Source organism: Pinus tabuliformis, chromosome 9, assembly GCF_031772625.1.
Source record: "Pinus tabuliformis cultivar Carrire ecotype Pingquan chromosome 9, CPIR1, whole genome shotgun sequence".
Classification (NCBI taxonomy): Eukaryota; Viridiplantae; Streptophyta; class Pinopsida; order Pinales; family Pinaceae; genus Pinus; species Pinus tabuliformis.
This window is the reverse complement of record NC_142307.1, coordinates 479547040-479573579: the sequence shown is the minus strand read 5'-3', so window position 1 is coordinate 479573579 and position 26540 is coordinate 479547040. Positions and strand designations below refer to the sequence as shown.

Sequence of the window (26540 nt, the reverse complement as noted above, 5' to 3'; positions counted from 1 at the left end):
ATGTAGCATCAGTATTTGATCATAATCTATCTGAGCTTCCTCCAGAAAATAATCCTCCTCTTGCGGCCCCTATTGCTCTTGAGTCTTCTCCACCTCCTCCTGATATTGGTTCCTCTACTTCTGCTATTGCTTCTTCTACTCTTCGGCCAAAATGGTGGGCTAAAACCATTGGTGATCTCCGGGATGATGAGCTCCTTGAAGGCAGAACTTCTAGACATAAGAACAGACAACAGTCTACAGTCAATTTTGCTCTTATGGCTAACCTGCACAGTACTTTTGAGCCTCAAACCTATTCAGAGGCTAAGGGTACATCTGAGTGGGAACAGGCTATGGAAGTCGAATTCCAGAGTCTTCAGAAGAATCACACATGGACACTTTCTGATCTTCCTGCAGACAAAAAGCCCATAGGCTGCAAATGGGTGTATAAAGTGAAATACAAAGCTGATGGAACCATAGACAAGTATAAAGCTCGGCTTGTGGCTCGAGGATTTTCACAGAAGGAAGGCATCGACTATGAGGAGACTTTTGCTCCTACAGCCAAGATGAGTACCATAAGGCTTGTTCTTGCCCTAGCAGCTTAGTTCAATTGGAAAGTTCATCAGATGGATGTAAAAAGTGCTTTCCTAAATGGTGACCTCCAAGAAGAAGTCTACATGACGCAGCCTCCAGGATTCAAGGTTGCTGGTCAAGAACAGAAAGTGTGTCGGTTAGCTAAAGCAATCTATGGATTGAAACAAGCTCCTCGGGCTTGGTACATGAAAATTGATCAGTACCTGACAGATCAGGGTTTTCAGCGGAGCCCTTCTGATGCAAACCTGTACATCAAGCATACTGGTGATGATATCTTGTTTGTGGTTGTCTATGTGGATGATCTTATCATTACTGGCAGCTCTGCACATTTGATCCATGGGATCAAACAAGATTTATGCAGAACTTTTGAGATGACAGACTTGGGGCTTCTTCATTATTGTCTGGGGGTTGAAGTTTGGCAGACTGAAAATCAGATCTTTCTCTCTCAGTCCAAGTATGCCAAAAATCTTGTGGACAGATTCAGAATGCAGGATTGCAAACCGGCCACGACTCCTATGGAACCAGGGCTCAAACTTTCAGCTCAGTCATCCTCTCCCCTTGTGGATGAAACTTTATTCAGGCAATTAGTGGGCAGTCTCATCTATCTTACTGCTACCAGACCTGACATCAGTTTTGCAGTAAGCTACATTTCTCGCTTCATGTCCGCTCCTAAAGCTGATCATTGGCAAGCAGCAAAGCGTGTGCTACGATATGTGCGTGGCACTTCTGATTATGGCCTCCTATACACTCGAAGTTCCAATCCTATTCTCAGTGGTTACACTGATTCTGACTGGGCCGGTTCGGTTGATGACCGTAAATCTACAGCTGGGTATGTGTTTAATCTAGGATCCGGTGCTGTTACTTGGACTAGTAAGAAGCAACAGGCAGTGGCTCTCTCCTCAACAGAAGCCGAGTATCGGGGAGCAGTTAAGGCATCCTGTGAGGCAGTTTGGCTTCGACGTATGCTGGCAGATATGCATGTTTCCCAGACAGGGCCTACTTCTTTGTTTTGTGATAATCAGGGAGTGCTCAAACTTGCCAAGAATCCTGTCTTTCATGAACGAACAAAGCATGTGGAAACTCATTGCCACTACATTCGCCAGCTTGTTGAAGACGGCTCAGTTCAGTTGCAATATGTTCCCACAACAGAGCAGCCTGCCGACATCTTCACCAAGCCTCTTGGTCCTGATAAATTTGTAAAATTTAGAGGGTCTATTGGTGTTGTAAATAGATTGAGCATTAAGGGAGGGTATTAGAATATATTAGAATATCCCTATTTAGCATTTAATGCTCATTCCTTTTAGCTGTTGCTATTTATATTCTTTTAGCAGTTTCTTTGATGAAACTGAGTGTTTCTATATTCTACATAGAAACCTGATGTTTCTATTATTGTAAATATCTCTGTATTATGATTGAGCTGTTTGCTCATTTGAAATTAATTCATTCAACATTCTTTTATGGTATCAGAGCAAGGTTAAGAGATTTCTTGAACAGTAATTCTCTCTGCATCGTAATCTCTTGAGTCCTTTCTAAGGTCGAGCCCTCTGTAAGCCAGGCAGCCTTCACTGAGTCTTAGCCTCGGCTTTGCTCGCTGTGATAAAAGCTTACAGTCGTCCATCTCGATACAGAAATGGATTCTTCCCTTGCATGATTATTTTTTTAAGGAAATAACTTTGTGGCGGTGACTGTTTTCGTGGGAGCGGGATTTGTTTTGGCTGGCCAGTTTGCTTGGAATCGTGAATCCGGCTATCTTCTTCTTCGCCTGGCGGCTATTCGACCACAACGTGGAATTCCTCAGCAATCGTGATCCAGGTGTTTCCTCTCAAAACTCATTTGTTTGTTTGAAAATCGGAGTTGTGGTTTGAAAAGTCGATCTGCGGGCATCTGTCTATTTTTTTTAACTGCTGTTAAACACTGTCAAACCCGTGGATATATGTGGATACGCGTGTAATCTTGGTGTAATCTCAAACCCGTGGATATACATTTTGAAACCCGTGGATATTCATTTGAAACCCGTGGAAACCCGTGGATATATATTTCAAACCCGTGGATATATATTTGAAACCCGTGGTTCATTGTATTTCACGCGTTATACTTCTGATATATTTCAAACCCGTGTATATTTCAAAAGCCGGGATATATTTCAAACGCTGATATATCTCGGTCATACGCGTGTTATCAAACCCGTGGATATATTTCAAAACGGGTATATATATAAAGCGTATACACCTGTGGCTTTTATTTATATATACACATATATAAACGTAGCTGAGACGTGACGTGAAGCTTTGATAGCTCACGTGGCCCAATTTCTTAGATCTTCGAATTTGCTTTATCAGCATTCCCAATCAGTGGTGTTTGCCGGCAGTATATTCCCAATCAGCAGTGTGTGCCGGCAGTGTTCCCAATCAGCGTGTTTTATTTGTTGTTGCTCAGTGTGTTCCCAATCAGCGTCTTTTTTCTCTTATCTGTTCCAAATCAGCAGTGTGTTCCCATTACAAACTCAGACCTGAATTTATCTGTTGCCACTTCGGATTATAGTGGAGCTCCACGGATCTGAAGCAAACCTGTGGGAAACTGTATTCTCAGACCTGTCACATTTATCTTATGATTTGGACCTGTCACATTTATTAAAGAAGGGGATTTTTGCAGCAGGATTAAAGGGGACAGTTTCAGCAGTATTACTATTGTTTCTTTAGACTGGAGAGATATTTTTGCTGACTTCTGTATTTTCTTTGGGAAAATGGCCACGCTCACCAATCTGATGTTAGAAGGAAATCAACGCTTTAATGGCAGCAACTATAACATTTGGAAACAAAGAATGTTGACCATTTTTGAGTACAGGCGTCTTGATCAACTCATTTTGGGCAAAGAGCTTCGTCCCGGTACAGCTGGGACCGATCAAGATAAATTTGATGATCGAAATCGAGAGGCTGTTATGCTTCTCAATCTCTCTGTCGCTGATGATCAGTTACCACAAATCCCTTCTGGCAAGACAGCTGCTGAAATCTGGCAACAGTTGAAAGAATTGCATGAGACATCTGACAAAAGCAGAGCTTTTTTTCTCAAAAATTAGTTGTTCTCCATCATGATGGATGAACATATGTCTTTACAGGAACATCTCAACAAAATTAAAGACATTCGAGATCAGCTCGAAGCCATTGGTTGGACCATGGAGGAGGAAGATATGGTAGTTATTACTTTGAAAAGTCTACCGAAATCCTATGAACACTTCATAGAAACACTCAACATTACCACCACAAATGTTGATCTGAAGTTTCCAGATTTATGTACCAAACTTCTGCAGCAGGATCGGTGGAAACAACAGTTTGGTAATAGTGCTTCATCAGTGTCCTCGGAAAATGCATTTTCTGCAAAATATCAGTCCTCTCAGTCCTTTCAGCAGAAAGGCTCCTCTTAGCTTTTTGATCCTGCTCGGAAGAAAAGTGTGCAGTGTAATTACTGTCACAGGTTCGGTCACATAAAGAAAGATTGTCGACAGCGGATTGCTTCTGAACAGAGGAAACAGGGAGGGCCACATCAGACAGCTAATGTTGCATAACATTCCGAGCAGACAGAGTCTGCCTTTTACGCCTTTATGGCTAAAAGAGCTTCAGATCCTGTTCCTTCCTCTGCATGGTACATTGACTCTGGCACATCACGTCATTTTTCTCACAGGCGTGACTGGTTTATTGACTTTTCATCTTTCAGTGATTCCGTGGTATTTGGCGGAGGTGAAAAGTACACAGTAGTTGGCAGAGGGACAGTTCAAATTCAGTCTGGTGGGCGCACACTTATATTTCTGAATGTATACTATGTTCCTGGTATGGAAATTAATCTGCTATCTATCAGCCAGATTATGAGGAATTCTCCTCAACTTGATGTAGTGTTCAGTACCCACAAGTGCTCCATTATTGACAGGGAGACTAGTTTAACAGTTGCTGTTGGCCTAGAGGATCATGGTCTATACAGGCTACTTGACACCGGTGACTCTCCAGAAGTGGCTCTAGCAGCACATATCTCTCCTATCAGCACTCTATGGCATTAGCGATATGGGCATCTCAATATGCAGTATCTCTCTCAGCTCTCTCGGGAGGGACTTGTGTCTGGATTACTTGATATTCAGACTCAGCGGTTGGGGGTATGCAGCGCCTGTCAAGCGGGAAAGCAACATCGGTCTTCATTCAAAAATGGAGAATCTTGGCGCGCATCTAAGGTACTTCAGTTACTTCATGCTGATATTTGCGGTCCTATGAATACAGCTTCTATCACTACTTGCAAATATTTTTTACTTATTGTAGATGATTTCAGTAGAAAGATGTGGGTATATTTTTTTAAAAATAAATCTGATGCTCTTAGTACCTTTCAGAAGTTTAAAACCTTAGTGGAAAAAGAATCTGGTTGTAACATCATGACCCTTAGGACCGACAATGGGGGGGAATTTTGTTCTTCAGCGTTTGCCAACTTCTGTGATATTCATGGCATCAAACGTCAATTAACCACTCCTTACACTCCTCAGCAAAATAGTGTTGTCGAGCGTCGCAATCGCACGGTTGTTGAAATGGCTCGTTCCATGCTACAACACAGGAGTGTTCCAAACAAATTCTGGGCTGAAGCAGTATTTACTGCTGTTTATCTTCTTAACAGATCACCCACTCAGGCTGTTACAGGGAAGACTCCTGAAGAGGTTTGGTCTGGCAGAAAGCCTAAGATCAGTCATCTCAAAGTATTTGGCTCAGTTGCATATGTTTGGATTCCAGCTGCTAAGCGATCTAAGTTGGATTCCAAAAGCCAGAAACTCATGATGACAGGGTACAGTGATCATCACAAGGCCTATAGGCTGATAGATATAGCCACTGGTCGTCTTAGCTTCAGTCGGGATGTAGTATTTGATGAAGACAGAGGATTTTTTCAGTCTTCTTCTTCTAAGCAGTGTTCTGAGGATCAGCCTCACAGTGTTCTTCTTCCGGTCGGTCCACCTGATGGGAGGGATGATGTAGCATCAGTATTTGATCATAATCTATCTGAGCTTCCTCCAGAAAATAATCCTCCTCTTGCGGCCCCTATTGCTCTTGAGTCTTCTCCACCTCCTCCTGATATTGGTTCCTCTACTTCTGCTATTGCTTCTTCTACTCTTCGGCCAAAATGGTGGGCTAAAACCATTGGTGATCTCCGGGATGATGAGCTCCTTGAAGGCAGAACTTCTAGACATAAGAACAGACAACAGTCTACAGTCAATTTTGCTCTTATGGCTAACCTGCACAGTACTTTTGAGCCTCAAACCTATTCAGAGGCTAAGGGTACATCTGAGTGGGAACAGGCTATGGAAGTCGAATTCCAGAGTCTTCAGAAGAATCACACATGGACACTTTCTGATCTTCCTGCAGACAAAAAGCCCATAGGCTGCAAATGGGTGTATAAAGTGAAATACAAAGCTGATGGAACCATAGACAAGTATAAAGCTCGGCTTGTGGCTCGAGGATTTTCACAGAAGGAAGGCATCGACTATGAGGAGACTTTTGCTCCTACAGCCAAGATGAGTACCATAAGGCTTGTTCTTGCCCTAGCAGCTTAGTTCAATTGGAAAGTTCATCAGATGGATGTAAAAAGTGCTTTCCTAAATGGTGACCTCCAAGAAGAAGTCTACATGACGCAGCCTCCAGGATTCAAGGTTGCTGGTCAAGAACAGAAAGTGTGTCGGTTAGCTAAAGCAATCTATGGATTGAAACAAGCTCCTCGGGCTTGGTACATGAAAATTGATCAGTACCTGACAGATCAGGGTTTTCAGCGGAGCCCTTCTGATGCAAACCTGTACATCAAGCATACTGGTGATGATATCTTGTTTGTGGTTGTCTATGTGGATGATCTTATCATTACTGGCAGCTCTGCACATTTGATCCATGGGATCAAACAAGATTTATGCAGAACTTTTGAGATGACAGACTTGGGGCTTCTTCGTTATTGTCTGGGGGTTGAAGTTTGGCAGACTGAAAATCAGATCTTTCTCTCTCAGTCCAAGTATGCCAAAAATCTTGTGGACAGATTCAGAATGCAGGATTGCAAACCGGCCACGACTCCTATGGAACCAGGGCTCAAACTTTCAGCTCAGTCATCCTCTCCCCTTGTGGATGAAACTTTATTCAGGCAATTAGTGGGCAGTCTCATCTATCTTACTGCTACCAGACCTGACATCAGTTTTGCAGTAAGCTACATTTCTCGCTTCATGTCCGCTCCTAAAGCTGATCATTGGCAAGCAGCAAAGCGTGTGCTACGATATGTGCGTGGCACTTCTGATTATGGCCTCCTATACACTCGAAGTTCCAATCCTATTCTCAGTGGTTACACTGATTCTGACTGGGCCGGTTCGGTTGATGACCGTAAATCTACAGCTGGGTATGTGTTTAATCTAGGATCCGGTGCTGTTACTTGGACTAGTAAGAAGCAACAGGCAGTGGCTCTCTCCTCAACAGAAGCCGAGTATCGGGGAGCAGTTAAGGCATCCTGTGAGGCAGTTTGGCTTCGACGTATGCTGGCAGATATGCATGTTTCCCAGACAGGGCCTACTTCTTTGTTTTGTGATAATCAGGGAGTGCTCAAACTTGCCAAGAATCCTGTCTTTCATGAACGAACAAAGCATGTGGAAACTCATTGCCACTACATTCGCCAGCTTGTTGAAGACGGCTCAGTTCAGTTGCAATATGTTCCCACAACAGAGCAGCCTGCCGACATCTTCACCAAGCCTCTTGGTCCTGATAAATTTGTAAAATTTAGAGGGTCTATTGGTGTTGTAAATAGATTGAGCATTAAGGGAGGGTATTAGAATATATTAGAATATCCCTATTTAGCATTTAATGCTCATTCCTTTTAGTTGTTGCTATTTATATTCTTTTAGCAGTTTCTTTGATGAAACTGAGTGTTTCTATATTCTACATAGAAACCTGATGTTTCTATTATTGTAAATATCTCTGTATTATGATTGAGCTGTTTGCTCATTTGAAATTAATTCATTCAACATTCTTTTAACAAGAGGACACAAGATGTGGCACAAGCCAAGGACAAACCCCACAATGTGTGGGGAAACCCTTTGATCAAATCTTCTTTTATCTTCAAAGTTCAGCGGAGAAAGAGAGAGAGAGAGAGTACATTTACAACAGAAATCAACACTTTGACTTATCTAGATCTAGCATAGATCATTTCCTATAACGATGATACATGAGATCAGTTGAAGACATTCTGCTTCAACTGATTCTCCTAGATGATGGCTTCTATCCATTTCGTTCATTTGCTGCACCTTACCGTGTAGCACCAACTCGCTGCATCCTGCATCATCATGATGCTCATGATCTTTATGCTGCCCATTCATCATGTTGCGCTGCACCCAAATATCACTGAGTTGATCTCAACATCATGGATCTACACCCATCTGATGTGTACTCAATGACTGGTTTACTGCTCTCATTGATATACAGAGATTTCTATTATGACAGTCATTTCATTATGTCAACAAGGTCTCCAATGAGGTCTACAGCATGATGACTATATCTAATATCCTTATCATTACTGAGACAATGACTATTAGATTGTAGTAGATTTGGTACTGCTTTTCCTTATAAATAGGCATGTGATCTATAGAATAGATCCATGACATGGTCATCCTTATACCAGGTATTCTATAGGAGTACCGCGACTGCATATTGTCATACCTTAACCATGTAATACGAAGACTTTGATTCCAGCCTATATGTAGGATTGTCCAACGTTTACAAACATGTTTATAAAACTGTCTAGCATATATGCAAGACTGTCCAGCGTTTGCCCAACGTACAGCATTTGCCCAGCGCCCAACGTTTATATTATTGCCCAGCGTATATGTAAGATTGTCTAGCGCATATAAAACTGTCCAGCGCATATGTAAGACTGTCCAGCGTTTGCCCAGCGTACAACATTTATATTATTGCCCAGCGTCCAACGTTTATATTATTGCCCATCTTATATGTAAGACTGTCCAGCGTATATAAAACTGTCCAACAGATATGTAAGATTGTCTAGCGTATATAAAACTATCCAGCGCATATGTAAGACTGTCCAGCGTTTGCCCAGCGAATACATGTTTCCATTGCCTATGTATATCAGTCTCTATGAACAGCGTATGTATGTCTCCATGACCAGCGTAGATAAGGGCATCATCTGCGGCTCATCTTCCACCTTTGACTGTGGCTGAGGTTAGCAGATTAGGGCATCATCAAACTAGGCCAGCGTATTCCTTTTGTGACTCTCCTTTTCCAAAAACCCAAGACGTGGAGAGGAGATCACGTCAAGAATGAGTGTGTAAATGATATCAAATCCTCATCTATTTATACCACAACGAGGATGATGAATAGACACGTCGGTTGGGCTTCTAGAGCCTACATAAGAGCTGGTCGGCTTGATAATAATTACATAAACAAAATAAATTCATATCTCCATAAATACTTATCGGAATCGGATGATCTTTGGATCAATCCTACACCTCTCGACGAGAGGGATCCAATAAAAATATCAGCTGCCATAAATAAGCTGACCCACATGGAGTTTGGCCCTAGTTGCCAATTTAACACCCTCCCCCCCCCACACACACAAGTATATATATATATATAGATATAAAGAGAAAGAGAGAGATTTGGATTTTTAAAAAAAAAAGTGTAGCTTGTTCTAAGTTATTTCAATGTAACTTTAATCATTTGACCCAATAAGAGGCCACCACATGAGCATATTGTCTTATAAAGAAACAGTTGTGAAAAGTAAGCAATGCCATTGGAAGATACTTATCCGAGGAAAAAGGTCACGAGAATTTCCATTGAGTTCTAATAGCCCTAATCAATAAAGAAAACAGAGAATTCAACCTTCCAATCTATACAAGCTTGATTTTGGAGCCACTATGCCTGAGGGTATAATGACAACCTTGTTTCTAGCTAAAGAAGCATCACATTGACACTCTTGTTTTTGACACTTTAGCTTCGACTAGTTTCTTATAGGATTCATTTTATAGGCCGTTGTTTATATAGAAGACCATGTCATTTATTTTAAGGTTATTGTCAAATTATTATAGAGTTACCAATGGAAATAAGTTTTAATTTTGTTGTTTTATCTTCACCATTTAGGAGCAAGTCAACAATGCTCATGCTCTACCATGCTTTGTAAAGGTCTTGTTTATGATCAAATGGTTAAGGATTTTGTATGAAGGTGGTTTAAACTTTAGAAGACCTAATTGATATCATCTTTTAGAATTTGTAAACATTTGATAAAATAAATGCATTGGTTCAACTTCGGGTAAATGCAACTCGTTCCATGACTTATAGGTTATTTGATTTGGAATAAACCTATATCATAGAAGTTTGTAAGATCATTGGACATATCCATGTCTCAAAGATGGGCCCATGATTTTTGCAACAGGTGTGATTTTAAATCAGAAGTTTAGCCTAGATATCTCAATTGACATTCTATTCCTAGTCTTTGTTTCACAATATCTAGGAGAACAGATTGGTATCTAAGAAAAACAATTAATATATAGGAACAATATCCTTCCCATTTGCAAAGATGCATTATACTTCATCTAGGGTTACATGTTTAACATCTGTTTTTCATTTTCTGGTGGTAAGAGACTGGTAACAATTCCTCATAGAAGCCTGTTTATCTCTTTGTTTTGTAGACATTATGAGTTTTTCTTCAATATCTAAAATCAATTTCATTGCTAGCTTACTTTAAGAGTCTTGACTAGAACTGAAGATGTTATCTGAAGTAACACTATATTTCTAAAACAACTACCAAAATAAACTTAATATATTTAACGTGTTTGTGCTAGGCCTATGCTGAATGGATATTGTATACTACGAGTGGAATATCAAGCGGATTATATCATTCATGTGATGTTGGAAGTTGGTGTGCCCTATCCTTTCACGTTTTACAGGTTTTGCATATACCTAGTCTTGTTTTTTCATATAATAGATCTTTTATAGAGTGGATTCAATAGCTTGTATTGAGATAAGTAATTAGAATTCTTCTTTTTTCCAATAAATTATTGCAAAATCCCCTCCCCCCTTTTTCCGATATTATCCAGATGGAAGGGGCTTCAACCGCCAACCACAACAGTTTATGGTTACGCCAATGGATTCAACCACTGACCACAACAACTGCTGGTTACCCCAAGGGACTCAACCAGATTTCGACTTGTAATACATGGCCTCCTTGTCAGCAACATGCAAAGGGCACTGGGCAGATGGTTCAATTGATTGAACTAACCCTTGGGGCTTAGTAATTAAAACTTATTAGATAGATCCAGTGTATAATTGGCATAACAAAAGGAGTGAATAAATCATATCTCAAGCCAAGCGCTTTGATTGTTTTTCAGTGTTTTGTAAATACATCAAATTAATTTATTCAAACCATTTATTTGCTTGCTTGTGATTTGTATACCTGACATTGTACCTTTAACAGAGAGTAGTAACATGGACATAGAACAATATGTAGAGCACTATTAAAATAAAAAAATGAGTTCTAATCGATAAAACATTTCTGTGTATTGTTTGATTTTCAAAAATTAAAGCTCCTGGTGACAATTTCACAAGTTCTATTGCAATTAATATGCAGCAGATTGAAATCTCTTTAAGTAAAATAAATGTGGTTTGAGTGGTTTTGAATGAACTAAATGTAGAAGAAGGTGAATGATCATTGACTATATGCAAATTTGATTTGACCCTGTAAGTGTAATAAATATGTATTTGAGCAAATATCAGTGATATTATACAGAAAATAAATATTTAAAGAGTACAGAACATTTACTTTAAAGCAGGCAGTGCTGCAACAAATTCAGAATAAGCATTCGCAGATACATTCTTAGCATCATGAATTAGCACAAAACCCATGACTTTGGTTTAAATGCACTTGTCTAGTGTAACTTTTGAGAAGCAGAGATGATAAAAAATTTATATTTGGCTAGGGGGGAATTATTGTTTATATTAATTGAAAAATATAGTTTAAGAGACTAATAAATTCTTATTGTTAGACTCATGACAATGCAAGAGACAATTTGGATAAACATGAGATACATTTTATTCATACGATACACATATTAGCACAAGATATGTTGTTGACCCATGAAAGACTCACCCTACAAAAATTGTGCAAGCCATTGCAACTCAACAGTCTTCCAGATAATTTGACATAATAAAATAAACAAACTTTAAGTAGGTGGGGTCCCTGTTGAAAATTGATTGTCATTGATGTCAACTCAAGGATAAGCCAAAAGAAGCCCCACTTTCTCCGCTCTTGTTATGGCACATGATCATGAGAATGCATGCTAGACCATCATCATTTGATATTACTCATCATGCCATGTGCAATGGTAGGTTGTATGCCATGTAACTCCTCATGGTTGAGGATATTTTCTCTCTCAAACCTGAAGCCCCAAAGTCTGGTCATGGTGTCCCAAACTGAATGTATTGGTCCAAAATTTTGGCAACAAATTGAAAAAAAAACATATTGGACTTTGATAAATTTTATTGGGTCCTGGCTGTTACAAATCTTTGAACAAGTCGGCCCCCAAAAAGAGAATTTTATATTTTGAAAATGGTGTCTGTAATATTCCTAATTGGAATTTAACAACTAATACCAAGCAATGTACTAGGAACAATAAATAAACTGGAACTCATACACAATAATTAAAACACCAAAATTTCCAACAACACAATCTGAGCGATTTCATTAATTTTATTATAAAAGAGTACATAAAAATAAGCTGAAATTGTGGAACCTAGGCTTGCTATGCAAGATGAGTAGAAACCGGAAAATTGTCTCGGACACAAGTGGTAGGAATGGTCCTGGAGTGATCTGCGCACTGCCTAGAAATAATCTACTGCTCGCTGGAATGCTGATCTCAGGGTTGAATACTCCACGGAATACTCTGAAAATTTAGCTCTGAACTCCTCTCCCAAAACCCAAAAAAACCTAGAAATGGTTTGGGCTAAAATCCATATGATAAAGAAGCCCTCCAAAATGGTGCAAATGGCTCTCTAACTGGCTATATGCCCTACTGGGTTTCTGCCCTGTATATCGCTCAAAAAATTATGAAAAAATGAACCGTGGTCTTTACACATAAATTCCAACAAAACTCAGAAAGGGTTTGGCCCAATTCCAGCTGACCCTGATATCTCCAAAAAGTGCAAATGTCTCTGCCAGGTAGACTCTGTGCATTGCTGGAAATGCTTTGCTCAATTCTGCTCCAAACAATTGCTGAATAGCCACCCAAATTCCACACAAATTCTCCTCTAAAAATAAGCTTTCTCTCCAACTCCAATCTCTCCCAAAATCTACTTCTCCTCTCTCTTGCGCAAGCTTCAACCAATGAGCTCTACGCACTGTATAAATGAGAGAAATTTGGCCCTGGAGATTCCCTCAATCTTTGCCCTTCAAAATGCCAACAAACTCCTACAACCAAGGGAAAGCTCTCTCCAAAATCCTGTAATCTCTAACGCATAGTTACTGCTCCAAAAGTTGTACCACAAACTCCTCCTCCGCATAGGAAATGCGCAGAGCTGATCTTCCTATAATAAGCTCAAGGGAAGCCTTGAATTGGACTCCCAAATTACCTCACTAGGGAGACACTCTAATTTCTCCGAAATGAAGGTGGAATTCCGCTTGGAATTCCCAGTGCTAAACAACCCTCTAGCCCTTGTGCTAAACAACTCCAAGAAAAGATGAAATATGGAGTCTACTAGCCAAAAGATAATCCACAAAATCAGTCCATCATCCTTTTATAATTTCTCCTCATGTCTCTAGACTCATTTTTTAATATTATTTTATTAGTGGGGGCCATTTTCCACCAAGTTACTTTTGTCGCCATTTAATAAAATAATAATTTCCCGCTATTCTCCAATAAAATAATATTAGTCACCTTTCTCCAATAATATTTGCCCCTTTTTAATTAATATTACTAAAATAGGGAAAATTTCTTTAGTGACTCTCATTCTCACAAAATTGGGGATATTACAGTCCTCCCCACCAAAAATTACTTGTCCTCAAGCAATGCTCAAATAAGCGCTCCCTCTCTCTGCTGACCCAAACTGTCATTGCAAACAATACTGGGGTCCCAAATGTGCCACTGAGTCACCCCGAATTCGTGCACCATCCTGTCATAAATGAATCCCACGATACCAAGGTCCCATGCTAATCTCAAAAAGATGCCACCATGTCAACGCTACGCCACTCTTGTGAAAATTTCACTACTGAAATTCTATTGTAGCAATTGCAAATTATTTTTGTAAATTTAATTAATTTAACAATTTGTTTGCTACGACAAATACCAAATAATTCTGCTCGTGCCATGCCTTCTTGGTACTTTGAGTACTCCTCTTTTCCCTGGCCTTTCCACTCTATAGTAATCTTGGGCAGTGGGACGGGAACTCGATGCAAACAGAGGTCTCGTCTCGCCAACACACCTGCTGCATAGTCACATAATTCCAACCAAGTAAGAGCCTCCTTCCACTGTCTGTCATTGATTGAGAGTCTCTACGACATGCTTATGAATACATGGTGACCCACCAATCCTTGCTTCAGGCAAGGCTAGGCCAGGCAGTAGGGGTCTGTTCTTGCTTTCCTCATATCATCCCTCAGAGAATTCCGGGTCTCCACAAAATTCAAGTAAATTGGCCATGCGACATTGATATGTTTGGGTAGGGTTACAGGTATCTCTCGGGACCGAGCCCCACTCCCTTTGAGAACACTGCACATTACCTCTTTACCCGCAGCTATGGCACAGGACATTGGCACAGCGATGGGCCTAGTCATATGGAATTCCCCCCCAAGGACACACATCCTCCCCCAGTCTCTGAGGTTAATTTCCCTCGCACCCAAAAGCCCAGCCCAAGGAAGCTGATGCCAAAGGTTTGGTTCCGTTCTTCGATCATCTCCCTCAATCCACCCAGCCAAACCCATAGGGGTCGCCCTTTCAAACACCCTCCCTTCCTCCCAGTAGACTCCCATCCTCGACAGGAAAATGCCGAACTTCACGGACACAGAAACAAACATAACAATTGCAACAGGACCACCCAGGTGCCATACCAGGCCAAGCCTTTGGCTTTCCTCCACCTCATTACCCCCGTAACCCCTAACTAGAAGCTGGATAGGGGCCATACAATTCACCTCCATAATAATATGATTTACAAGAAGCATAAGGGTAACATACCAAAGAGCGCTTCCCGTTGCCACAGACGTTGTCCCTTGGCAACATAGAACCCCTAGAGTAGCTAGCACCCAGACCTCGCTCCACCTCCGCAGAGCCTTCCTCTCTCGCGCTCAACTTCTCCACGGTCGAAATGACCTTCTACCCTCTCCCCCTTGCCTTAACTCTTCCCCCATCACATGCATTAACTCCTGCATGCTCACCGCCACCTTTCCAAGTGTTGGCTGCATGCGGAAGGTGGCAGGGGCCTGACTCGCCTTCATGGCCTCGTACATCTAATCAAACTAGCTCACACCCCGATCGGGGGAGGCTTATGAAACATTTAAAAATGGGCTAATAATCTAATTGAGACACTTCTAGATGGAATTTCCAGAAGCGATTTTTGGGTTATGGAGAACTCTTGTGTTTTAGCCTCTCCACAAAGTTTCGAGACTAGAACACCTCCAATGCTATAGAAACTAACAATCCCTCTTAGCGAGGAAGGTGTTCTCTCTAGTGTTGCACACCCTGCTACAACATTGTCTCTGTACCACCCTTTGTCACGTTACTGATGTATGGCCACTGTCATTGCCTTCCACTGCCCACCAATCCATTGCACAACTCTGACGTTGCGTTTGTGTTATTGCCGACACTGCTATATTGCTGCCAACTCTGCATTTGCACTGCAACTCCCTCTCAACTATTGTTGCTACAATTGCAACTACTGCAACTGAGAAGCATCCTAAATACTGAATCAACTGTGTTCAGTATGATGCATCTGTCTCCCGAGTCCTAACTGCTACTAGTTTTTGCAATGTACACTGAAGACTCTACGTTGTTGCTGACTTTGCACTATGCCACTCTGCACTACTGCCAACACTGCACAACGCTCCTCAACACCTAACTACTACTAATCTGCAACTGTCACTCTGGAATCTGATTACATCACTGACACTGATCAATCCTGCTACTAAATATTGTGGGCCCCCGTAGCAAGGTAATGATCCATGTGGAGGACACGTCAAGGATCTTGCCCAAACTGTTGCAGTTCTGGACTACATCTCCCTGTCGCCCCACCTCACTCCTGGAGGTATAGTTGCCATCATAGCGAAGTCTTCCTCCAACCTGGAGGACAACTTGTCTATCTCGGTTGACGCTGTCGCTTGATCCTGCTTCTGTTACCCGCCATTCTTTCTAAGAGGACACTGCATATTGTAGTGACCAAACTCACTAGATCTGAAGCACTTGACCTTTGACAGGTCCTTCTTCTTCTTCTTTTCCCCTGCCCCTGACTAGGACCCTTCGATGCTAAGGCCATTTTCCTCTTCCTTTGTACTCTTCACGGTCTTCCTGCTACTACTGTTGATGGTGCTCTTTACTAGATCCCGCCTCAACTCCTGCTGTTGCAGATGAGACCATATCCTATCCCATCAAGGCAAGGTGTCTCTGTCCAATATGCTTTGGACAAACACTTGCCAATCCTTCAAGACACTATTCAGTGCCAATCGTACAAGCTATGTGGGTATGGGTGCCTCCCCAATGGCTGCAGGCTGATTTCTAATCTCTTGAATCCAAGTGAGGAACGGATCTATGCCCTCACCCTTCTGCATCCTGACGCTTCTCATCTTTTCCTGGAGAAACATCTTCTACTGCTCAGAAGAACTCTGATATAGATGGGAAAGACCATCCCACATCTCCTTGGTCATGCTTTTGCCAGCTATATGTGAGACTATATGATCTTGAACTCCATCCAAGATCATTTGCTTTGCCTTCACCATTTCTCTTATGTACTCCTTCAGTTGATCAGGGTCCTGGGGTACTGCTACCACATTATCTATATAGGCTTTCAGACCATATTCATCTAGAAGGAAGGACATCTTATCCTTCCAGATGATATAGTTGGAGTATCCCTCCAACCTATCCCAATCTCTAAGCCCAACTCTAGCCATCTCAAAAAAACTTGTCGAAAACTCCCTCTTTCCCTCTCCTTGGCTACTGGAACTGCTATTCGCACCACCTATTAGAGTGATAAAATCTTCTCACGTCTACTGCCAATTTGCAACTGGAAAAGTGAACATCTAGAACTCGAAGTCCCCTAAGAGAATTTTTCCCTTTGTTGTGTGTGCTTTTCTCTTCAACCTGACGTTGGTTCTGCTACTGCAAACTGCTGCAAAACCCTCTGCGTCCAACCAAGGAATCTGCTCAACAAAAATCTGCGTTGTTGTTACTCCCTCTGCCTGTTGGAATCACTCCACTGGAAAGCCGAATTTTTCTGCCAACCTGCAATGAAAAAAACAAACTTCCCCAAGCAACTCAAACTACTTTGCTTAGGCTTTGCGCAGCCCCAAAAAATGTAATGGCCCACCCACTATTACAAACAAAATACAAATATTAGCATACATACGAGACATCCATACGATAGCTGCGTATGCATGTACAAGCATGTATTGCACTATATATACGCTGGTTAATACAGGGAACTGTATAAATTAAGGTAATGAATTGATTATTAAAATAAATCCCTACCTCACAGAATATCAATATATCATGAATATATATATATATATATATATATATATATATATATATATATATATATATATATATTAAAATTGGCAACTAGGGCCAAACTCCATGTGGGTTATCTTATTTATGGCAACTGATATTTTTCTTAGATCCCTCTCATCAAGAGGTGTAGAATTGATCTAAAGATCATCCGATTCTGATAAGTATTCATGGAGTTATTAATTTATTTGTGTTATAAGACAATTCGTCAAGGTCAACCAACAACCAAATAAACCCCACATGTGCTCAACGTTTTAGTATAAAAGGAGATGACTGGAGAGTCATTTCACACACACTTCTATCTTGATTTCTCTCCACATGTCTTGGGTTTTAGTGGAAGAGAAATCTAGGGGTGAGAAGCCCTAACGCTATCAAGGAAGAAGCCCTAATGCTGGTATCTACGCAGTCTAGAAGGATCTCTGTTTGTGGGCCATAGTGAGGGTTTGCTGTAGGTGACAGCGTGGTGAGAAAGGGTTGTTTTGAGGGTAAGTTAAGAGCTGTTCCAAGTGCGTATCGCTGGGCAGATTAGGCCGAGGAACAGCAAGTGTGGAGGCAGAGGAGTAGCGTGGCATTTCTGGAGGAGAAGCCAAGTTGCTATAGCTACATCGGATCTGTTCTAGTGCTGGATTGAAGGGCTGTAGGGCCATAAGGCTTAAGGACAGACTGGCACTGTTTTAGGGCAGTGTGGTGAAGGATTGGAGGGAGGCTAAAAGCTACAACAGCTGTTGTGTTAAGCCATAAGCCATAGCCAACAACTAGGCTACTTCTTGGTGTTGCATTTAGGGTTAAACAAAGCCAAAAGGAATAGCGTAGGTGTGGAGGGTTATTCCCTTGGAGAACCACAGTCTTTAGAAGGATGTTTTGTTGATTTGTATGCAGGATAAGGGTTGTAGGGTGATGCCCTAACCAGTGATGTAGTGCAGTAGTGTAGTGTGGTGAAACAACACATGGCAGCAAGGGTACATGGTGCTGCTCAGCAGCAAGTATGGACAACAGCAAGCAAGGTGACTAGTACAGCAGTGCTAAGGCTACATGGTGCTGCTAACTATTGCAGCAAAGTAAATAGGACAGTTGGGCTACATGGTGCTGCCAAGATGCATGGGACGACTAGGTACATAGTGTTGTATAGATACATGGGACAACTATGACATGGCAACAGAGGAGCATGGTGCAGCATGGCAAGCATGGACAACATGGATAGAAGTGGCAAGCATGGTGCTGCAAGCACATGAGACATGCTATATGACAACATGGTTATGACACATGGGATAGTAGTGCAGCGTAAGGTGTAGCAGTATGATGTGTACAACATGGTCATGAGGTCCAACATTGTGATGATGGGTGTAGCATGGTGCGGCACAGTGAGGTGCAACATGATGACGAGATGCAGCACAATGATAGGTGAAGGAATCACCTTGGAGAATCAATTGAAGCTGCATGTCTTCAACTGATCTCATGTATCATCTTCTTAGAGATAATCTATGCTCCTATGTAGATAAGTCAAAGTGTTGACTTCTGTTGTAAATGTACTATCTCTCTCTCTCTCTCTGCTGAACTATTGAAGAACATATAAGAAGAATTGATCAAGGGTTTCCCCACATTGGGGTTTGTCCCTGGCTAGCACCACATCTTGTGTCCTCTTGTCTTGGCTTGTCTTCTGCGATTTATGTTTATGTTCTATCTGCAGTTTACTTTGATGTTGATGTGATTGCTAATCTGGAAAAGATATGTAGCTATCTGTGAAAATTGAAATAAATTGCTCTAAGCATAGAACATACCTAAAATTGACATGGTATCAGAGCTGAGGTGAAGACAATGCCCAAGCAAAAGTGAAAGGGAAATCGCCGAAGACAGTTGGGAAAGGACAAAAGGATCATTGGATTCCTCATCCCTATTCAAATTCAGCAAGGGTGAAATCGAAGCAGAGAATATTATTAGAATGGCGCAGCAAAAGCTTCTAATGGCCTACCTAAAGATCAATTCATTGGGAAGTCCGAATCTAAGGGTGGAAGGAAAGGTAGATGCCTTGTTTGTAAATAAGTTCGGCCATTATGCGAAGGAGTGCCTGCATGGCAGGGACACATCACTTGATGATGATAAAAATCATTCTAGGGACATCTTCAATGATCAAAGAATGACAGGTAATGCAGGTCATCAAGGAAACGAACGACTCTTCAAAGAAAGCAAGGAACCCCAGGTATGAAGAATCAAATGTTGTTTCTGATAAGATAAAGAAGCGTTATCTTGTATTGGCCCTCTCCTTCAGATTCTTTGGGAATCTGGCTTATTGTTTGTAGTGCTTCAAGGCACTTCATCAGATAGAAGGGTGCTCTCTCTAATTAAGTAGAGATGGAAACAATCGTGGGATTATACTTGGAGGCGATGCCATCTATCCTGGAAGGGGTGTAGGGAATGTTACCCCTCAATTGAATGAGGGTAACTCAATTCATTTACAAAATTCTCTTTTGTGTACCTGATCATAAGAAGAACCTGGTGTCCATTTCGACAATGGAAGTCAAAGATTTCAGGGTGGCATTCATCGATGGAAAGGTACATATTTGAAAATGGAATTTTCAATAATTTTGAGTTCAGGTTTGTATCAAGTTGTTGGAAGTCCATTGGGGACCATGTTAGTTGTCACATCTCATCTATAGCACCGGAGGTCTACTTATGGGGCCCTACTCGATGTGAGTCAGATGGTGAGTCGGATGCCTGAATTCAAGAAGAGCATGAAGGTACATGTTTGAGATGTACCGAAGGAAAATCTTACAAGGGGACTATTCCCCTCATGTAGCAGGTCCACAGGTTTGGAACAACCCGAGGAGTTTGAGATTCATGATCAGGAATCTCAGGTGGAAGAAAGCCCTCTATGGCTTGAAGCAAAACACCCCGGGCATAGTATGAGAGGATTGATAGTTGTCTGATGAAGCTAAGATTCACTAGGAGTGGATCCGAGCCAAACCATTGCTCGAAGGTTGTGGATGATAGATCTCTCATACCGGCACCTTCTGAGGATGACCTATTTCTGACAGGTGCAGACCCTCTCATTTGCAGAAGTAAGAGGGAGTTGGATTCCGGATTTGAAATGGTGAACAACAAGCTCGCAACTACCTCGATGGAGCTTAACTTTTAGAAGTTATATGGTGGTGATGCCAGACCAGATTTGGGAAATGCCTCTGAGTTTCATAAACTCATTTGCATTGATGTTCTTGGTGAACTTCCGTCCGGATATATGTTTTGCAGTTAGCATGGTGAGCTCATATATGGTTGAGCCACACTGGATTGGTGCCAAGAATCTTCTGAGATATCTTCGGGGCACAATCTCTCATGGATTGAGATACACTTCCGGAAATATAAAGTTGCATGATTATTCGAATGCTGACTAGGCAGGCAATGTGGAGGATCATAAGAGCACTTTCGAGTGTTGGTTCTCTTTGGGTTTTGTTTGATATCCTGGATGAGCAGGAAGCAGAAGTCGGTTGCTATAAGCACTGCTGAGACCGAATACATAGCTACGAGTATGATCTCGTGTGAAGCTACTTGGTTGTGGAAGCTCTTCAACAAGTTGTTTGTACACATGATGGATACCACCGAGATCCTCTGTGTCAACCAGGGGGGGATTTGATTGTTGAGGAATCCCGTATTCTATGATTTCTCTAGTATATAGACATTAGATACTACCTTATCTAGGATATGGTACGTCAATGAGCGAGGAGGCTCTATCGCATTGAGACTGATGTACAGGGCACAGACATTCTGTTAAAGCCCCAGGGAAAGGTCAAATTTGTGACTTTCCCGAACGACTTGGAGTCGTTGAGAGACCTTCTTATGAGGGTCCTGCATGATGCATGCATTGAGCTCTGGGAGCTCCGGGGGGCTTGGGGTACTTATTGGAGCAACAAGTGACCATAGGGCGACTCACCCTCCCCTAATGGTGTGTTGTGTACAAGGTTAATGGCCCAGCCTTCCCTTGTGATACCCCGTGGCGACTTAGGGGTAGGATGAGTGGTTCTCCTATCGAGGCATCCTACCCATGCACTCTGGGACTCATGGGAAGTACCTCTCATCTGGCTAATTGTTAATTTTAGGTATGTTCTATGCTTAGAGCATTTTATTTCAATTTTCACAGATAGCTACATATCTTTTCCAGATTAGCAATCACATCAACATTAAAGTAAACTGCAGATAGAACATAAACATAAATCGCAGAAGACAAGCCAAGACAAGAGGACACAAGATGTGGCGCTAGCTAGGGACAAACCCTAATGTGGGGAAACCGTTGATCAATTCTTCTTATATGCTCTTCAATAGTTCAGCGGAGAGAGAGAGAGAGAGAGAGATAGTACGTTTACAACAGAAGTCAACACTTTGACTTATCTAAATAAGAGCATAGATCATCTCTAAGAAGATGATACATGAGATCAGTTCAAGACATGCTGCTTCAACTAATTCTCCACGGTGACTCCTTCACCTATCGTTGTGCTGCATTTCGTCATCATGCTGCACCTCACCGCGCTGCACCATGCTGCACCCATCATCACTATGCTGCATCTCATCACGCTTCATTAATCATGATTGTATCCATCACTGTACTGTATTATGTGTAATTGCTGCACCATGTTGCCATCCTGAACTATGTGTTCGCTGCACCTTGCTTGCTTGTTGTCCCTTGCTTGCTTGTTGTCCCTAGCATGCTTGTTTTCCTTAGCATGCTTGTTGTTGCATGCTAGTTTTCCCTTGCATGCTAGCTGTAACATTGCATGCTTGGTGTATTTGCTGCTAAGTACCATACAACTGTCCCAATGTTAGTTAGCTGTCCCTTGCACGCTGCTTTACTTCGGAGACAGATGCTCAGGTTGTTTCCGTAGTTCCTGGCAGTTTTGGCAGTTCTGGTTGTTCCTGGCAGTTCCGGAAGTTCCGGTTGTTCCCAACAGTTCTGGCAGTCCTGACAGTCCTAGCAATTCCGGCTTTTCCGGCAGTTCCAGCATTTCCGGCGTTTTGAGATTTTCCGACTTTTCCGGCTTTTCTGGCAGTTCCGGATTTTCCGGCTTTTTGGGCTTTTCTTGCAATTCCGGCTTTTCCGGCATTTCCAGCTTTTCTGACATTTCCGGCAGTTTCGGCTTTTCCGGCTTTCCGGAAGTTCCGACAGTTCCGACTTTTCTGACAATTCCAGCTTATCCTACAGTTCCGACTTTTCTGGCTTTTCTGGTAGTTCCATCTTTTCCGGCAGTTCCGGCTTTTCCGGCAGTTCTGGCCTTTCTGGCTTTTCCGGCTTTTTGAGCAACGTAGAGCTTATTCTCCCATGACTGCATTTAGATCTAGGGCAACGTATACCCTAGGGCACTCCCTCTAGCTCTCATCTTCATCAAACCCAAAACAGGATGAAGTGAGATCACAAGAGTGAGTGTGTGTGTGACAAATGACTTCAAGTCCTCTTCTATTTATACTAAAACATAGAGGTTGAATAGACATGACTATTGGGCTTCTGAGCCTACATAAGTTACTAGCCGACTTGACAATTTGTCCATAATCAAAATAAATTCATATCTTCATAAATACTTATCGGAATCGGATGATCTTTAGATCAATCCTACACCTCTCGATGAGAGGGATCCAAGAAAAATATCAGCTTCCATAAATAAGATGACCCACATGGAGTTTGGCCCTAGTTGCCAATTTTAACACTCCCTTTCAACTAGGGAGAACTCCATCCCTTGATCCATATGTCCAACTGTACTATCTCTGCCATCAGTGCCCTACACTGCTCTGCTCTGCTCAGATTTGCTAAGCTCTACTTTGCTCTGCTCTGTTGAACCATGAAGAAGAAGAATTGATCGAGAATGTCTCATACCATTCTCTACTTACTCGAAGTCAGTTTCATCTGAAGAGAGTGTGTCACATCACTCTTACTGACCCGAAGTCAGTTTTATTGATCCCAGATCAATATCACAAGAGAGTGTCTCAAATCACTCATACTGATCCCAGATCAGTTTCATTGATCCCAGATCAATGGAGGTCATCCTAGCATAGGGAGTACAGTGGATACAACGATGTGTCCATCGATAGAACTACTATGGTCCCTATCCTCATTTCCCTGCTCATTGATCAGATGAGAGGTACTTCCCATGAGTCCCAGACTGCATGGGTAGGATGCCTCGATAGGAGAACTAATCATCTTGTCCATAGGAGAACAAATCATCCTGCCAGTGGATGCCACAGAGAATGAATCATCCTGGCCCACAAGAGAACGAATCATCTTGTTCCACAGTCGCCACGGAGAACGAATCATCCTGGCCCACATGAGAACGAATCATCCTATTCCATAGTCACCACGGAGAACGAATCATCCTGGCCCACAGGAGAATGAATCATCATGTTCCACAGTCGCCACGAAGAACAAATCATCCTAGCCCACAGGAGAACGAATCATCCTATTCCACAGTCGCCATGGAAAACGAATCATCCTAGCCCACAGGAGAACGAATCATCCTGTTCCATAGTCGCCACGGAGAACGAATCATCCTATTCCATGGTCGCCACGGAGAACGAATCATCCTGGCCCACAGGAGAATGAATCATCCTGTTCCATAGCGCACCACCAGGGGAGGGTGAGTCGCCCTGTGGTCGTATGTTGCTCCAGTAAGTACCCCAAGCCCCCCAGAGCTCCCAGAGCTCAATGCATGCAACATGCAGGACCCTTATAAGAAGGTCTCTCAACGACTCCAAGTCGTTCGGGAAAGTTACAGATTTGACCTTTCCCCGGGGCTTTGACAAAAAATGTCTGCAACCTGTACATCAGTCTCAATGTGATGGAGCCTCCTCGCTCATCGACTTACCATATCCCAGATAAGGCAGTATCTGATGTCTATCTGCTGGAGCAATCATCGAATATGGGATTCCTCAATAATCGAATCCCACCTCTGGTTGTCACAGAGAATCACAGTGGTATTCATCATGTGTACAAACAGCTCACTTAAGAGCTTCTGCAACCATGCAGCTTCACATGAGATCATACTCGTAGTTGTGTATTTAGTCTCGGCGGTGCTTATAGCAACCGATTTCTGCTTCCTGCTCATCCATGATATCGAAGCAGAATCCAAAGAGAACTAGCACTGAAAAGTGCTCTAGTGATCCTCCAAACTACCTGCCCACTCAGCATTCAAATAATCATGCAGTTTCATATTTTCGGTAGTGTATCTCAATCCATGAGAGATTGTGCCCCGAAGATATCTCAGAAGATTCTTGGCACCAATCTAGTGAGGCTCAACCAAATATGAGCTCACCATGCTAACTGCAAAACATTTGTCGGGGCGGAAGTTCACCAAGAACATCAACGCTAATGAGTTTATGAAACTCAGAGGCATTTCCCAAATCTGGTCCAACATCACTACCATATAACTTCTGAAAGTTAATATCCTCGAGGTAGTCACAGGCTTGCAGTTTATCATTCCACATTCGGAATCCAACTCCCTCTTACTTATGCAAATAAGAGGGTCTGCACCTGTCACAAATAGGTCGTCCTCATAAGGTGCCGGTATGAGAGGTCTATCATCCACAACCTTCGGGTAATTGTTTGGATCGGTTTCACTCCTAGTGAATCTCAGCGTCATCAGACAGCTATCAATCCTCTCATACTACGCCCGGGGTGTTTTGCTTCAAGCCATAGAGGGCTTTCTTCCACCTATATACATGAGATTCCCGATCATGAATCTCAAACTCCTTGGGTTGTTCCAAACTTGTGGACCTGCTGCATGAGGGGAATGGTCCCCTTGTAAGATTTTCCTTTGGTACATCTCAGACATGTACTTTCATGCTCTTTTTGAATTCAGGCATCCCTGTCACCATCTGACTCGCAGACCATCGATGCTATGTGTCAATGGACATGGTCCCCAGTGGACTTCCTGCAACTTGATACAACCCTGAACTCAAAAACATCTTTGAAAATTCTATTTTCAAGCACATACCTTTCCATCGATGAGTGCCACCCTGAAACCTTTGACTTCCATGGCTGAAATGGACACGAGGTTCTTCTTGCCATCAGTTACATAAAAGAGATTCTGTAAATGAATTGAGTTACCCTCATTCAATTGAGGGATATCATTCGCTACACCCCTTCCGGGATAGGTGGCATCGACTCCAAGTATAATTCCACGATTGTTTCCATCTCTACCAAATTAGAGAGTGCACCCATCTATTCGATGAAGTGCCTTGAAGCACTACAATCAATAAGCCAGATTCCCAAAGAATCTGAAGGAGAGGGCCAATACAAGATAACGCTTCTTTATCTTATCAGAAACAACATTTGATTCTTCATACCTGGGGTTCCTTGCTTTCTTTGAAGAGTCTACCATTTCCTTGATGACCTGCATTACCTATCATTCCTTTGATCATTGAAGATGTCCCTGGAATGATTGTTATCTTCATCAAGAGATGTGTCTCTGCCATTCGGACACTCCTTCGCATAATGGCCGAACTTATTGCAACCAAGGCATCCGCCTTTCCTTCCACCCTTAGATCTGAACTTCCCAATGAAGTGATCTTTAGGTAGGTCATCAGAAACTTCCGTTGCGCCATTCCGATAATATTCTCTGCTTTGACTTCACCCTTGGTGAATTTGAAGAGGGATGAGGATTCTACTGATACCATGTTAATTTTAGGTATGTTCTATGCTTAGAGCAATTTATTTCAATTTTCACAGTTAGCTACATATCTTTTTCAGATTAGCAATCACATCAGCATTAAAGTAAATTGCAGATAGAACATAAACATAAATCGCAGAAGACAAGCCAAGACAAGAAGACACAAGATGTGGTGCTAGCCAGGGACAAACCCCAATGTGGAGAAACCCTTGATCAATTCTTCTTAGATGTTCTTCAATAGTTCAGCAGAGAGAGAGAGAGATAGTACGTTTACAACAGAAGTCAACACTCTGACTTATCTAGATAAGAGCATAGATCATCTCTAAGAAGATGATACATGAGATCTGTTGAAGACATGCTGATTCAACTAATTCTCCAAGGTGACTCCTTCACCTATGGTTGTGTTGCATTTCGTCATCATGTTGCACCTCACTGCGCTGCACCATGCTGCACCCATCATCACTATGCTGCATCTCATCACGCTTCATTAATCATGACTGTACCCATCACTGTACTGCATTATGTGCAATTGCTGCACCATGTTTCCATCTTGAACTATGTGTTGGCTGCAC

At 42.1% G+C, this 26540-nt stretch overlaps 1 protein-coding gene across 5 annotated transcripts in view; it reads left to right on the top strand.

The window, feature by feature from the left end:
* LOC149149301 (transmembrane protein-like protein) overlaps window positions 1–26540 on the top strand; it is a 483547-nt gene that overhangs the window by 326757 nt on the left and 130250 nt on the right. For all 5 annotated transcript variants that reach the window (XR_016262832.1, XM_089440558.1, XM_089440556.1 and 2 more), the window contains one exon: window positions 10412–10516. Coding sequence is in view for 4 of the 5 variants with exons in the window: in XM_089440558.1 (XP_089296684.1) it covers window positions 10412–10516 (105 nt within the window). In the remaining variant the exon portion in view is untranslated. The remainder of the gene's footprint in view (window positions 1–10411; window positions 10517–26540) is intronic.